The sequence below is a fragment of the Egretta garzetta genome, unplaced genomic scaffold (assembly GCF_000687185.1).
Source record: "Egretta garzetta isolate BGI_Z169 unplaced genomic scaffold, ASM68718v1 scaffold159, whole genome shotgun sequence".
Taxonomy (NCBI): domain Eukaryota; kingdom Metazoa; phylum Chordata; class Aves; order Pelecaniformes; family Ardeidae; genus Egretta; species Egretta garzetta.
This window is the reverse complement of record NW_009260762.1, coordinates 473,607-489,067: the sequence shown is the minus strand read 5'-3', so window position 1 is coordinate 489,067 and position 15,461 is coordinate 473,607. Positions and strand designations below refer to the sequence as shown.

Here is a 15,461-nt window from a genome sequence, read left to right as displayed (position 1 = left end):
CCGCCTCCTTGCGTGTCCAAATCCCAAATCCCCCTGCTGCCCTCTGGTGGCAGCTCACGAGAGCTGAGCACGCTGGAAGGGGAAATCTTGGTTAGCAAAATGAACGTGTTGGCACTGGGAGCCTTTCCAAACAGGAAGCTGCCCAAGACCGAGTTTACTCGCCAAAGATTCCATGCCTAAGTCGTTACCGTACGGGATGCCGTGTGAGGCTGGAAAGCTTCGGTGTCATTTCAGAGCCTGGGCTGAGACGGGAGGGTTGGGTGACCAATCTGTGCTGCTCAGTCAGCCGGTGCTGCCTGCTTGGGGAACGTACCGAAAAAAAAAAAAAGCATGAAAATGAGAGCATGTTAACGAGCTTTTTGACTTCCCAACTTTTAAGACTCTTTCAAAAAATGATTCTTATCATACCCCCCCCCCCAAGAAAAAAAAAAAGGTGATGATATTTTTGTTGAATGTTTTTGAGATAAAATCTGGGAGCACAAACATGTTTTGGAGCTTATTAAGAGAAAAATGCTTACTGTTAGTTCTTCCAAGCAGCTTTTTCCGCGGTAGCTTAAAGATCTGCTGTACTCTGTCACATTTTTGGGAGGGGAAAAAAATATCTCTTAACCTTTCTGGTTTGATGAGTAATCTAAAGGAAGCTTTTAGATAGTACACGTATACTGTCTTTCAGAACAGAGGTTCTCATGGGTGCCTTTTCAGTGAGTCTTAACATCGCTTTATTTATTTTTCTGCCCAGGCTTTCTTCTAAAGGTGTTTCCCCTTTGCATCAGTGACAAAAAGGATCATGACTCAGTTGCTCCAGTTCCCAGACGGGTGTTTAGTCCAAACTGACCTTTTTTTTCTTTTTTTTTTTTTTTTTTTCCTGGGGGCTAAGATGCAGGGTTGTGACCTAGGCTGCCCGAGTTTGGGATGTTACCGTTGCTTTTGCTATGAGTGTGGTGACTTCTGAGGAGCTGGCACACAGTGAGGGCATCTTAATCCCCTGCAGCAATATACACTGGAAGCTTCTAATTTCACACTTCCCTTCTTCATGCTCATGAAAAAAGCTTAGGAAAAAGGACACAATATCTCCTGTAATTCTTTCATTCCAGAACACTTTATAAACGCCAATATGCTGCTGCTGGATCAGGCAGTCTCAATTGCTTTTTCTTGCCTATGTATGTGCCTCTCCTCTCCCATGTATTGGTGCTGTGCTCTGTAGATATTAACACTGGTCCCAGAACAGTGTAATTAGTTTTTCAATAGGGCTGTTAAGTCCAGGCACACTGCCATGCTGCTGTAGCTCTAATAATTCTGTTTCTAGGGCTAGCTCCCTCTGAGTTAGCATAGTTGTCTCTTTTGTGTGGAACTGCACTTATGTTCCTCATTAGCCTCTTTTTTTCGCAAGTCTATTAAATTGTTGGGTGACCCTTGGTAACTGACTTAGTTACAGTGACCTCATATGCTCGCTCATTCATACAAACAGTAACATTGGTTTGATAGAGATGTTTGTTTTTATTAAAAAAAAGTTGTAATTCAATTAAACTTGTGTGTTAAACAGCCCATTCACAGTTGTCTACAGGTAAAAGGTAATTCTTTAGAAAGCAGAAGTGTTTAAAAATACACTTTTCAGTGTTTGAAATCTCTCTCTTTGTTTTGTTTTGTCTACTATAGCTACAAATCAGTGGTTCCTTCCTGCTGTAAGAGGAGATATTCCTCCAGGCTGTGCAGCACATGGCTTCGTTTGTGATGGTACCAGAATATTAGTTTTTGGAGGAATGGTTGAATATGGAAGATATAGTAATGATTTATATGAATTACAGGTAGGAAATGTATGAAGATGATCCAGTTTTGAGGACTACTTTATTTATCTGTTTATGAACAAACACATATTACCAACTGCAGAGGAAAGTTGGGTGAGCTTTGCTCTGCTACAGGAAGAACGAATTCTTTAAATAGATTCTGAAGATGGAGAAAAAGAGACTTCCATCCAGTCTAAATAAAGTATAAAATACTTAATGTTTTATGAAGGTTAGCTCTTACGTGTCCCTTTTAATGTATATTCCAAGAAAAGCCCAGCATTCTCTTAAAAATAATTCAGAAAATATACAAGTGAATTCTATTGACTATGAACGATTATAAATGAAGATATTTCTGAATATATATTTCTCGTCTTTAAGGCAAGTCGATGGCTCTGGAAAAAAGTAAAACCTCGAGCTCCTTCCACTGGATCACCACCTTGTCCTCGGCTTGGCCACAGCTTTTCTTTATATGGTAACAAGTGCTATTTATTTGGTGGCTTGGCAAATGAAAGTGAGGATTCAAATAATAATGTTCCCAGGTATGCTGATTTGGTTTGAATTAAATGTCTTTAAAAATAAACTATTAGGTACGGCACTTTGGAGAGGAACGTTCTGGGGAAGTGTCCTGCATACCAAGCACTCACATTTGGATTATTTGTGCAGTTGAGGGGTTACACGCTAAGAAGCTTAAATATTTCTTCTGCTAATCCCACAATATGTAACACTGACAGCTTGAACACTTTTGGAGGGAAACCTGAGCAGACTTCGGTATCTTTCCTGGTATTTTGGGTGATGTTTTTAAGGATGGCTTGTTTATTAGAATGACTTTAATCAGCAAAGTCTCATGAGTCATCAGGGAATTCACAATGGAAGTTTCCTCTATAATGCTGTGGGAAGCAGTTATGAATTCATCTGGAAATTTTTTAAAGTAACAGCTCAAGTTGTCTTTATTATTGGCAAACAGTGGAATAATGCTGAAGTTTTATATCCCCATTCACCTGCAGTTCAGAGCACTTATAGCCACTGAGCTATAAACCGGCTATAAATTTTAAGCTCAGTAAAAAAGAGGTATCTGGTGTGAATGCCAAGATTCAAAGACTGTTATCTAAAAATAACTTGCTGATAGATTCAGCAACAAATGGCTAATTGTCTGTTGGCCAGCCTGAAGCCATCAGAAAAGAAACAGCTTCTTTTCACCTTTGTTGCCTTGGAGTTGCAGAAGTTCATCTCTAATACCCCTCATCATCGTCTATTTCTCACATCTTTGCAGTTTATTCTAAGCTTGTCCATATGTAGTAATTTCTACTAAGAATGTTTTTACCAATGGTGAATGTTTTTTTCATGTACTGTAGTGTATAAAGTATGATATGAAAGCATGTTTCCTTAGAGGCAACAAGTTATAATAGTTCATTTTTTGTTTTAAATCCATTTCGTTTTGGTATGATCCACAATGCCACCAAATATTTTGGGATATTAAAATTCTACACTCTTCCAAGACATAAGTCTGTAATACTTGGAAGTGGTCAGGGTTTAAAGCTCACTTCTAATCTTGCTTATAAGCGAATTTTTCATGCTTTGTCAATAATACCCCAGATATTTAAATGACTTCTATGAACTGGAGCTGCAACATGGTTCTGGAGTTGTCGGCTGGAGTATTCCTGTGACCAAAGGGATTTTACCGTCTCCCCGAGAATCTCACACAGCCATCGTATACTGCAGAAAAGATTTGGGAAGTCCAAAGATGTATATTTTTGGAGGGATGTGTGGCTGTCGGCTTAATGATCTCTGGGAGCTTGACATAGGTGAGTTGATTTGCCAGTATAAGTCAGTGCAGGGACCTCACTGACTAAGAGGAAAATTATGGTATATGATGATTAATGGTGTGATATGGTGCAGATATTACTGGGACTCACACCATAGCGTTAACCTTTTGTAATTTTTGGAATTAAATAGGTACAGCATTGTTTGCTTGTATTATCCTCACTGATTTTTGGCTGCACTGTGAGATTGTTTCCTCAGAGTGCTTTAAAGACTGTCAATATGATAACCAAGCTGAATAACCATAATGAAACCATAATGTATCTTCCTGATAAACTGACAAACAACTAGTTTGTCACTGTTTCCTGACAAAATTTTAAAAGAAGCTGTAAGTGCTTGTTATTGCACCTTCTTCCTTAAAGTGGCGATCTTAAAAAGGTGACGTTTTGTTGAATGTTAGAGGTATGTTCCCTCCTAAAATCCAGGTAGTGAAATACACAGTAATAAGTTGCTTGAGGGGGTTTTATTCTTTTTCTTTTAGAAACCATGACCTGGTCAAGACCAGAAACTAAAGGGACAGTACCACTTCCTCGCAGTCTCCATACGGCCAATGTAATAGGAAACAAGTATGTCTGTTGTTAAAAGCTCAACTCTAGAAAGGTACACCTAGTAGGAGAATGATGATGCTTAACCACTACCGCTCAGTATAAACCATCAGCCCTGTAGAGTACTTGTCTGCTTCTATTATCCTGCCTCAGTGGAAACTAAAAAGTACCAGTATTAATTTATGGGTATCAAACTGTCAGCATTTCTACCCGGCAGGACAATCCGCCCAACCCACAAGCAGCTTTCCAGGCTTCTTAATGCACCTTTGTGCATTCTGGCGTGGTCTCAGCTGGACCTGAGCTGGCTCTGTCAGGAGCCAACTTGAGCGCCTCTGTGCCTGTGACATAACGAACTAGCTATGCAAAGAAACTGCCCAAAGAGTAGAGGTAGTTCTAGGCAAAACCATTCCACATTTTTATGGGCCAGTTTTTCTGTAGTCTGTTCCTCATTACTCTGCTTCTTGCCAGTATGATTTGTTTTGGCAGATAGCATTGATAAAATCGACTTTTAAACACTGTTTTCAGTCCATTTTATATCAGTTTACAAGCTGGCGTGAGGGGAAGGAGGCAAGGCGGGAAAGAAGTGTGAAAGCTTTGTATCTTATATCGAAGAGCTTGGCTTTTAATACTTACATAAAATGTTATTAGTTTGTAGCCTGCATTATGTTTTTAAATTTTTATATCTGACTTAGGTACTGTTTTTTCTAATTTTAGAATGGTTTATTGAGAGGTCTGTAGTGAAGGGTTGTAGAAATTTCGTGTAAATGTGTGATTTTTGGAGAGTATTTGCAGTTTGGTGGTTTGTAAAAAGATACAGTATTAACTTCTATTTCTGGGAAGTTGTTTGAGGAGTTGGGAGGGGGAGGTTGTTCGGTTGGTTTATTTAATCGGTTAACTTACGAAAGAATTTCCAATGGTAGTTGTTTGCAACAGTACTTTCTCAAGAGACTAGGCACAAACAAAATCTGCTGTAAACCAGAACTGTAAAGCACTGGAAGTTTTCTGTTTTGTCCTAGTTTGAGAGAGCATATGCAGCAGATCTGGATGTTAATTGGCTTTTCTTTTTCTTTTTGCCTCTTCCCTCTTTTCCTGTATTTCAGAATGTATGTTTTTGGTGGATGGGTTCCACAGTCAGCAGGAGGTGAAATTTCTGCTCATGATGGTGAATGGAAATGTACCGGTTCATTTTCTTATCTTAATTTGGGTCAGTGTTTCTGCCTTTATGGGAGTGGGCATTTTGAATTAATACTTTCCTAACAGAGTAGAACAAATATTTTGAAGACCCTGAGAAAAGTTGTAGGATACGCAGTTATAATCCTAGCTGACTAAAGAAGATGCCATTTTTTTGTATCTTTCTTAAGAAGTGATTTTTTAATCATTATTATTATTTTTCTTTGACCATTCAGTATGTTTGCTCATGGAAATCTTTGTTCATTCAACTTTAATGCTAAGTAATATAGATACTCCTTCTTCATTTATAGTAGAACACAAGAGACAGATCCTGAAATAATTTTTTTCTAAATGTGATAGTACTATCCCCAAATCTTCTATTTGCCTGAGAGAGACAACCAGAGGTCAGAAAATTCATCCTGTATTAAATGATTGTGTCTTGCAAACTAATTGGAAGGTGACCTTCTCTTTGTAATATTGCAAATTTAAATGCAGCTGTCTATAAAAACAGAGGTGATTAATTTTCTGTGAGCAGTTAAGTGTATTAACATCTGTATTGCTTGTTTTGGAAGACATCTAGAAACTAAATTTTTTGAGTTTCATTTACTAGATACCACAGAATGGATAGGTCTGATCTCAGATTGCCAGGAGGACAAAAGTAACTTGTTACCAGGGCCAAGAGCAGGACACTGTGCTGTAGCGGTTGGCACTCGTCTGTATATCTGGAGTGGTAGAGATGGTTACAGAAAAGCTTGGAACAATCAAGTTTGCTGCAAAGATCTTTGGTACCTTGATACTGGTGAGTCAGAAATAAGTAAGAGACTTGTACTATGTACCATATTTTGTTAACATATTGGAAGCTGGCATCATTGATGATCAGAACATCTAAAGCTGGACCAAACTCAGATTATTTACATTTTAAAGCTTATTTAAATAAACCACACTTCACTGTTGATTGTTTGAAAGCTACAGCTATAACTTAAACTGAAAAAATTAGGAAGGCTTGTTTAAAGCCTCTGAGAGAACTTTGTGGCTATGTTCTGTGTTGCATGCCATAGTCAGTAGATGCAAGGTGCTGAAGAGTGTTTTACCTAAACTCAAGGTTCCTGGCCTCTCGGTGATCTTTTCTGCTGCTACTTACTCTTTTTTACCAAACCCCTCTTTCTCTTGGGATTATTGCTGCTGCTGCTGCTTCCTCATCTCTTGGACTGCAAAAAGATACTGTTGAATCTGAAAAAGGACCAAATTGTTCCTGGGGCTGAAGGGAATTCTGGAGCACTAATCACTCATTAGCTGGCTTGATGGCAGGACACTGAAATGGTATTGGGAGAGAGGGAACTAGAACAGTACTTTGGGAGGGAGTTGTTGCCCGCTCATGCAGAAGTGTGAGAATGGTTACTGGAGATTGTGAAACATTTGGGAGATCATTTTCTTTTTTCTTTTTTTTTTTTTTCCCCCTTGTTTTTTTTTTTCCCTTCGGGAAGGTCAGAAAGCAAAAAGAATAGCAGGGGAGGGGTGTGCTTGAGAGTGCAGCCTAGTCGCGCATCAAGGCAAGTGAGAGGAGCAGGTCATTGGCATTGAATCATGCCTCGGCTTCAGCCTCTGCAGAAGAAGTGTGAGGGGAAACCTCGCTTCAGCTACAGAGAGCAAGCAAAAAGGAAGCACAATCTTCTGTGAATCCTTTCCAGGAATGTGTAAAGCTTTAGGAGCCAAAGAGCTGCATGCTGCCTTTTAGGAAAGGAAAAGGATCTCTTATCTCTGAAATCCCTATGATTATGTATATACAACCCAAAGCCTTACTGGCAGCAGCAGAACCATTAAAAACCAAAGAAAGCATCAAAACTTCAGTGTTTTTGAACAGTCTAGAATGACACTTTATAATTCTTTGGCTTGACTTGCCACCTTTTGACAACTCTTTCTTGATGAATCTGGTATATCTTGTACATAAAAACACATAAGTGAAAAAGGAGCTATTGATTTTGCTTGCATTATATAGATATTTCTTAAACTGATAAAAGGGGGGCAATTTCAAACATGCCATCTGTGTTTTACTGGTTTCTTGTAGAGAAACCTCCAGCACCATCGCAGGTACAGCTGATTAGAGCTACAACCAACTCTTTTCAAGTGAAATGGGATGAAGTACCTACAGTTGAAGGATATCTTCTTCAGTTACATGCTGACTCACCAGTGCCATCGGTGGCTGGTATACCTGGTACTGGGGTTCCTGAGACATCAGTGCTGAGTTCACAAGGTAGCAGTCCGATCACATTACGCTAATGTTTGTGCAAAAGTGGAGTAGAGGATTGCATAAGTAATCAATATGAGTTTGGGGGTTTTTTTTAAAAAAAAAAAAAAATAATTTTGAGAGAGAGACCCTATTTCTATGGTTGTTCCCAAAATGTGTGCATCATAATAATGGGGAATTCAGCTTTAACTCATCACCGTCAGTTTTGGCCAGCTATCTGAATACAAAGGTATTTGTACAGCACTGGACACGATTTGAGAAAGGAAATGGTGAGGAAGGGATTTTATCTGACTGGCCGTACGGTTGCATTTCAGTCTTACAACCAAGACTTCCTTCAGGCAACTTTGTGTCTCCTTCTTGCTTACTGGAATAGATTCCAACCAACATAATATTAAGTTTTGTGTAACTGATTGGAATTTGCTTTTGTTTACCTGAAAGGTGGCTCTTCTCTACATCAAAGTCCACAATCATTGCCTAGTGTCCCTTATCCAGAAATGAAGGTGGATCATCCCAGCCAAACAAATAATGTCATTCCTAATAACGTAAGTGTAAACTGAAAAATGCCTAAGTGACAAAGTAGTGTGGGAAGCAAAAGAACTGCCAAAACTCTTTCTCAGTTTTAAAAGTCCCTCCATACTTTTTAGGCTTTAGAAAAAACCCCAAATGAAACAAAAAAACCAAAACCAAGACACCTGCTGAAGTAGTTGTGTCTGTTTACTTACATCCTTCTTTCTTTTATGATTGACAGACAGTCTTTAAAGTCCTCTTCCTAGTAATGCGGAAAGGAAACTGCAACTGTATTGACTTCCGGAATGCTCACTGGGAGCCTGATACCAGTAGAAATACTATTAATCCTCAAAATGTTGGTGAAACTAATGTGGGAGGCAAAAAGGCTAAAGCATATTACTTCTTTGTTAGTGTTTTTATGCCAGTCTGCTTATTTATAGGTTCCTATTACAGCATAAACCCAATTACTGTCTATTCTGGATGTGCAGTTTTACGTGTTCCACTGTTTTGCCAATTTAAAAGAAAGAGGGAGGAAAAACTCTAGCTACAGGATCACATTTTTAGAAATTTAGACCTTTTCTTAACTGTGTAAGGCTTCTGTATGGGATCCATAATGTAATTCTTGTAGAAAACACATGTAGAAATACTTTGAATTTTACTAACAGTAGAAATATCTTAGGTATGTGCCAGGAAAGCAAAGGTTGAAAGCTTCTGTAATTGTGGTTTTCCCCATCCCCTTGAGTCCCCCCACTAGACTAAATGTATGCATCAATGAACTTCCGTGTAATAACATAAGAATGTGAGCTCACTCTCAGATAAAAGTTAGTTTGTGTCAGGGGCACTTCCAAGTCAACTTAAAGTTTGAATCTTTGTTTTATAATGGCTAAAATAAGGCAGATTGAGAGGTTGGTTTCTTGTTTTAAAGTGCTTGGGGGATATGTTGGAGGATTTTTGTTTTGTTGTTTTCGAGCAAGCATTTTCATGCCATGTTTGCAACTGAAATTTCTGAACTTTGCAGTTAAACGTTAACAAATGTATTGTTTTGGTTAGGTCCAAGTTTCCCTTTCATCCAACTCATTATTAAAAGTAGAAGGAAAAGAAAAGGTTGCAGCACCTGAAAACAAGATTACACAGGAGACTATGAAAAACCATGCAGATGCTACAGGATTCAAAGAATCAAATGCCCCTTCTCTTTTGCCTGTTTGTACTTCAAGTAAGATGACTATAGAATAAAAATTAATTAAAAAGTGAGAGTTAAAATTCATCTCATAAACATAAAATTAGATTATTTCTGTATTGCAATTTAAAATTATTTTAAAGGCCTTTGTAGTTTAAAAACAACCAACTTGTGATAGTTATTACTGTACATATTTTTGAAGATATGAGGAAAAATGGAATCGTAACTTGTTTGAAGTGTTGCAAGGGACATGAAATTCTCAATGTATTCATTATTATGATGGCAAATGTGTCTCTTTAAACATAAATAGCCCTTTTTAACATCAAAGAACAGACTGACAGGACCAGATTCATTTTACAACGTTAAGGTGATAGTAACTCCAGGCTCTTTGACAGTACTTCTGTCTGTTAATAGTGGAAAGCTTATTAGCCAATGTAAAACTTTAGGTCATGTAGAGAGGAGCATCTTCTCTCTGACTGTAGAGGAAATAGAAGATGACTAGGCACTGATTTAGGCGTTTCACTGAAGTGCCTTAAGTTCAGTGTGGTGAATCCACGCTCAATCACCTGTTCTGTTTATATTTGACTTCCATGTAACTTACAGGTTGTTGGATTTTCAGTTTCTTCACAGTGTGATTTAAGTATTGTATGGAAATTGTGGATCTTAGTGCTAGGTGAGAAACAGACTTCCACGGTGGTTAATCTTAAGTTGATTGTTACAAATCTGTGATACTGATTTGCATAGATACTTTCTCTTTATATTAGGATTTTTTTCCCAAATTAATCCTTTTGCAACCACATAGATACAGAATAGCAAGCTTAAAACAAATCGCTGTTTTAATATAACTGTTTACATATATTTATTTATGACTAAGCAGACATACTCTTTTTAAGTTGCATACCTAAAGAAAGCATTAGCAATGAATATAATCAGACCTATTCTAACCTAAATCTGAGCTAAACTCTGTTTCTACATGAAACTAAAGCCATTAGATCAAGTTGAGATTTGTTGGGTGTTGCCAATATTGAATTCTGGTTAATGTTTTCTTTTTTTTAAGGTCCTCAGACTTCAGCAAATGTAGGTGAATTACATGACTTGGACAAACGAACTGTAAATCCTGATGCATCTGTATCCAGTACTGTCTCCAGCACACAAACTATGGTAACCCAGCAGGCTGTTAAAACTGAATCATCAAGTACAAATGGGGCAGTTGTTAAAGATGAAACTTCACTAACAACATTCAATTCAAAATCTGAAGGTTTGAAATGTGTTTCACATACTGTATTTTGAGCCATATATATCTAAGGCCATCAGAGTTCCTCTAGTGTGGTGGGATTCCCATCTTGACTATTACCTGGGACTGAGATAGGGTTTTGGGCATTGAGGATCTTGGGCAGCCTGGATGATCTCTGCTATGATTTAAACATCTTTTAAAATCAGGATATTCCTTTTATACATTTGTAAACCACTTTTTTCCTGTAAGTGAAAAGTACTTTAAGTCTTCATGTATGCAGAAGCCCATTTTCTAAATAGCAGCAGCAGCCAGTTTTGGTGCCCATAGCACAGTTGTTTTCATTCAGTGATTGTCTGTGCATTTACTCAACAAAAGACTACAAATAGTAACCTTGGATGGTTTTCATTTTAAGCAGTTGACCTCTGTAACAAATATGGCCAGTTCACGTGGCTAGCTCACCGCTAGTCAAATGTGGTGACCTCTTCACAGTCTGCTTGAAATAGCTTAAATAAGCAGCAATGCAGAAACCAAACATATTGGTAGTTTTTCAAGTTTTGTTTTTTGTGAATATCAACAGGCTGTGCTTGCTATTGAGTGTTAACTAAAGAACTGTATTGTCTTATGGGTGCTGTGTGAGTAGTGTAATTTTTACCAAATGTTTTTGTATTTTTAAAAGCAAAACCCAGAAACACAAGTATAGAATACTAATATTCCCTTGCATTGCTCATGTGCTTAGTGCTTATGTGCTTTAATTTATCTTTTTTTTTTTTTAAGATTCCATTTTAAATTTAATAAATAGTCTTTTCCCATTTGTTAGGATTGTTTAAAGATTAACTGCTCATGTTCAGAATTCAGACTGTATTAATGTCAGAAACAATGCATTCAAATTAAGTTTTCATGCTTAGACTATTCCTATAATGTCATCAGTATGTGCCTCAATCTGGTACTTAGATTATTTGTTCATAAATATTTCATACTGATTTCATAATTTTGTCACTTCTAAGGATTTTCTGAGTCCTGCCTTCTGTCTGTATTATCTGTAGCAGCCTGCAATGCCAGGCTCTTACAATCATTCTGTGAATATGACGCAAGCCAAAATTAGTTGTTCCTGTTATAAATAGAACTGCATGCAAAAGAAGCCCGAGACATACTTTTGCAACAAATACTTTTAAATGGCTATTGAGGTCAAGTTTCATACCCTCTGGACTTTGTGTTAAGTTTTTCATATCTTTTAAGCTTTTTAAATATACCTTTTTTTGTTTCTAGCTGGTGAAACTGCTTATATCATGCCTTCGACAAGGGTCAGTACTGGACAGACAAATGATTCGCACTCCTCTGTAAGTCTGAAAAAGTATAATCCAATTGCTGTATTTATTATACTGTTGATTAGTTGTGAGGACTCTTCTGTTTTCCTTTAATTATATGTCTGAAAGAAAAGCAATGTATATTTAGGGCTTGAAGTGAATAATAAAGGGGTAAACATTTCTGTTGTAAAACTAATTGCATTGTGTGGGTTTGATTTGAGTCTAAACAGCAGTTGTGTAGTTGGGAGGAGATCCAAGTATGTGTTTCAACTGTTCAATTATTTTTATCGACTGGCACAGTGGAATGGTCTCTCTGCTGCATGATGAGCAAAAGAAAGATGTTTTTCTGTATGCATAACTGAACTTTAGATGAAGTGTGTGTTAGATCAGACTAGTGTTAGCTGCTGATCTATAGGTTTGAAACGTAACTAAACTGACATCTTGATGTTTTTCCCTAGAGGAGATGGGGACTGGCTATGCAAGCTGTAAATACTACCTGAAAAAGTAAATGCTTCCTATTTCACCTGCTTACAACTTAATACACAAACCCAAGGTGCCACTGTTGCCACCAAAAGAGAGGAGCTAAGGATGGGAAGAAGCAGCTGCTACTTAAAGGGTTGGGGTGTTTTTGCCAACAGCAGCTGCCACTCCTGCCCCTTTTCCATGCTGGCAGGATGATGGCCTGTCTGTGCTGGGCACTGACCATGCAAGCACCCTCCCTGGTGCCTGGAGACAAGCAAGAAAAGACAGTTTGTCTCCCATGCCCTCCACCACCATCACCCCATGCCACAGCAGTGGCCCAGTTCTCAACTGCAAACGAGTTCAGCAGAAGCTTGAAAGAGAGTATGTTTGGGGCTGAGGTATAGCTGAACCCCAGGTAGAGCTACTGGCCTTGGACCATGTTGTGAAACTTCTTGACCTTGGAGTGAAATTAACTCACAACCACATGCTGCTACAGACACCTAGTTCTACACCTTTAAACTTCTTCCCCTCCCTGTTTAAACTAGAATGTCAGAGGTGACATCCCAACTGTTGTTTGGTGTGGTTTGTTTTTGTTTTTTTTTTTTCAAATGATGGACTGTGTTTAGATCAATATCTAAGAAGCAGTTGGTTTTGAACAGTGTCTTAGTAATACATGCATATTCCTTTGAAGTATAAGAAAGTAATGCTGGCATGAAAGGGGGTCATCTCTTACGTATACTAGAGTCTTAACTTTTTTTTTTAACATTACGTTGAAGTATGGGTAGTCTACATAACGTGTTCTTCAAATACTAGAAAACTCCACAAAGGCAGACAGCACCGGTGAAAGCAAGAGACCGGCAGTGGTATGATGTTGGAATTTTTAAGAACAGCAGCGCTGTGGTGAGCCAGTTCTACTTGCTGCCAGAGGAAACACTGAGCGTCTCTAACAAGGTAGCTGATAATTCCTCTCTGACATACTTGCACATACGTATTTGGGAATGTGTTGCTCATGTGGTTGACAATAAAATGTGGGATTTTTCTGACGCTGCAGCAGGATCTGGTGCTTACAGGAGTTTTGTATTTAGTGACCACGTAGTTCCTCCTGTATTTTGCTCACCTCTTTTTACTGTTTCCTAAACCAGATTAATTTTCTTCTGTTGTTCCTGTATGATAGTATGGAATGTCTTATTGTGCTATCGTTAATTCTTTCCACATTGCTATTTCTAGCCTTAGGAAAGCATTTTAAACTTTGTGAACTTTCAAAACAGTAAATTTATTTAAAATTAAAAAACCGCAACTTTTAAATACAATATTTCAGTAGACCATTGAAATGTTTTGATCAAAGTTTCATCTCTGTTTCCAGAATCTTTGCTTACAAATTGTTAAAGATACAAGTAAGACATCGGCTAGGCTGTTTAAAAAGGCTAGATATGGAACTGTAGTGGGTTTTGCATTAGTTTTCTCTAAATTAATGTTGCTGCACATGTAAGTTCATATATGAAAATGCTGTATGTGTGAAACTTGCAAAAATGTTGCAGTTTTGATGGTGAAAGTGTCACCAAAATTGGGAAGAACGAACCTCGTAACACCAATGCAGTGTTAAAAGGCAGGCATTCTTTATTCACAGCGCCGGGTGCACGGGGGGGTCGCTCCACCTATCGTGCATACCATCAAGCGGCAACTTGTGCTGTTTATATGTAGCAAAGTGTTACATATGCATGAAGTTTCCCAATATGCCTATACATATGCATAACCTGTCCTGCTTTGTATTAAAATTAGCTTCAGGAGGTCATTTCCATAAGTCCCTCCCCACTGCGCTTGCTCAGTGCCTCCTGGTGGTGGTGGTCAGGGGTCGAGGGGATGAAGGCTGATGGTTCCTCTTCGTCACCGCTAGTAACCCCTTGTTCTTGCGCAGACTCAGTTGCTTCTTGGCTCTTGCCCAAACTGCAGGGTCGGTGTAAACCAGTTCTTATAGGGTTCTAAATTTACTAACTAACTATACTACAGACTTTAGAAAAACATCCAAACTAGACACTACTGATTTTAGTAAAACATCTGCACTAGACTCTATTGACTTTAGCAAAGCAACAGCAAACTAGACAATACTGACTTTAGCAAAGCGTCAGCAAACTAGACAATAAGGCCTAAGTCTTATGCATATAAGCCACTTATATCTGGGGGTCTTTTGACTCTTAAGGTATCATTTCCCCCCTTTGGAAGTTTTGAAATAATTATCTTTTCAATACTTCCATCTTAAATCAACATTTCACTGCTAACGATTCAATTTACTTATTACATGATGGTGGGAGCATTGCGATCGAATCATTCAAATCTTGTCCCTTGGCTACTGTTTGTGTGATGAACCGGTTGAGGGCAGTCCTCTTACTGAATTCCTTCTTTAGACAATAGTAAATAAGTAGTATTGCTAAGAATACTATTAATAATAGCAACACAGTACTAATCAAGGATTTTAGCCAGGAACTCAAATTCCATCCTAACCCACTGAGAATTTTGCCTAGCCAATTTTCTTGCATATCTTGTTGAATTCCTTGGGTATCTTTTTCTATTTGTCCCATGTTTTACAATGATATCCCCCCCCCTTTTAAACATGTTTTAAAGTCAATTTTGCAGTCTCTGGATCTCTATTGATGATTTTCCATGTAGGGGCCTTCTTCACTTGAGTGTAGTGCATCCATGGTTTCACTCCTTCCACTTTAATTGCAGTGTAAGTTGTTAACAGTACCTGGAAGGGTCCCTTCCACTTCTCCTGCAGTGGTTCAGGGTCCCATGTCTTTATGTACACAAGATCACCTGGCTGATACTGGTGTGCAGGCGTATCCAAGGCAAGCGATCTGGTCAGTACTATGTGTCTTCAAAGGGCTCCAAGGGCTTTTCCTAAAGAAATCTCATACATTTTCAAATCTGTTTCCCCCGCTACCTTCATATCCCCTGGGATGAGAGGAGTCTGGTAAGGTTTGCCATATAATATTTCATATGGACTTATACCATCCTTAGATCTTGGTTGGATTCTAATTCTCAGGTGGGCTAACGGTAAGGCCTGTGGCCATTTTAAAGACGTTTCTTGACAGATTTTACTTACTTGTCTTTTCAATGTTTGGTTCATCCTCTCAATTTTCCCACTTGATTGTGGTCTCCCGGGGGTATGCAGGTCCCATTTTATACCCAAAATGTTGCTAATTTGTTGAACCATATTC

At 38.4% G+C, this 15,461-nt stretch overlaps 1 protein-coding gene and 1 long non-coding RNA gene across 5 annotated transcripts in view; one reads left to right on the top strand and one right to left on the bottom strand.

Annotated features, from left to right (window-relative positions):
- Nucleotides 1-6: 6 nt before the first annotated feature.
- Nucleotides 7-15,461, top strand: part of HCFC2 (host cell factor C2) — a 25,407-nt gene continuing 9,952 nt past the window's right edge. For 3 of the 4 annotated variants that reach the window (XM_009646061.2, XM_035901464.1, XM_035901465.1), the window contains exons 1-12: nt 7-1,805; nt 2,163-2,323; nt 3,378-3,586; nt 4,084-4,168; nt 5,248-5,351; nt 5,928-6,116; nt 7,383-7,568; nt 8,001-8,104; nt 9,120-9,282; nt 10,304-10,504; nt 11,747-11,817; nt 13,060-13,197. In XM_009646061.2, the coding sequence (XP_009644356.1) occupies nt 1,761-1,805; nt 2,163-2,323; nt 3,378-3,586; nt 4,084-4,168; nt 5,248-5,351; nt 5,928-6,116; nt 7,383-7,568; nt 8,001-8,104; nt 9,120-9,282; nt 10,304-10,504; nt 11,747-11,817; nt 13,060-13,197 (1,656 nt within the window). In that variant the 5' untranslated portion in view covers nt 7-1,760. The remainder of the gene's footprint in view (nt 1,806-2,162; nt 2,324-3,377; nt 3,587-4,083; nt 4,169-5,247; nt 5,352-5,927; nt 6,117-7,382; nt 7,569-8,000; nt 8,105-9,119; nt 9,283-10,303; nt 10,505-11,746; nt 11,818-13,059; nt 13,198-15,461) is intronic. The other variant, XM_035901466.1, reaches the window with a different exon arrangement.
- Nucleotides 14,322-15,461, bottom strand: part of LOC118453033 — a 6,467-nt gene continuing 5,327 nt past the window's right edge. The window contains exon 3 of the long non-coding RNA XR_004842917.1: nt 14,322-14,355. This is a non-coding gene — a long non-coding RNA (uncharacterized LOC118453033). The remainder of the gene's footprint in view (nt 14,356-15,461) is intronic.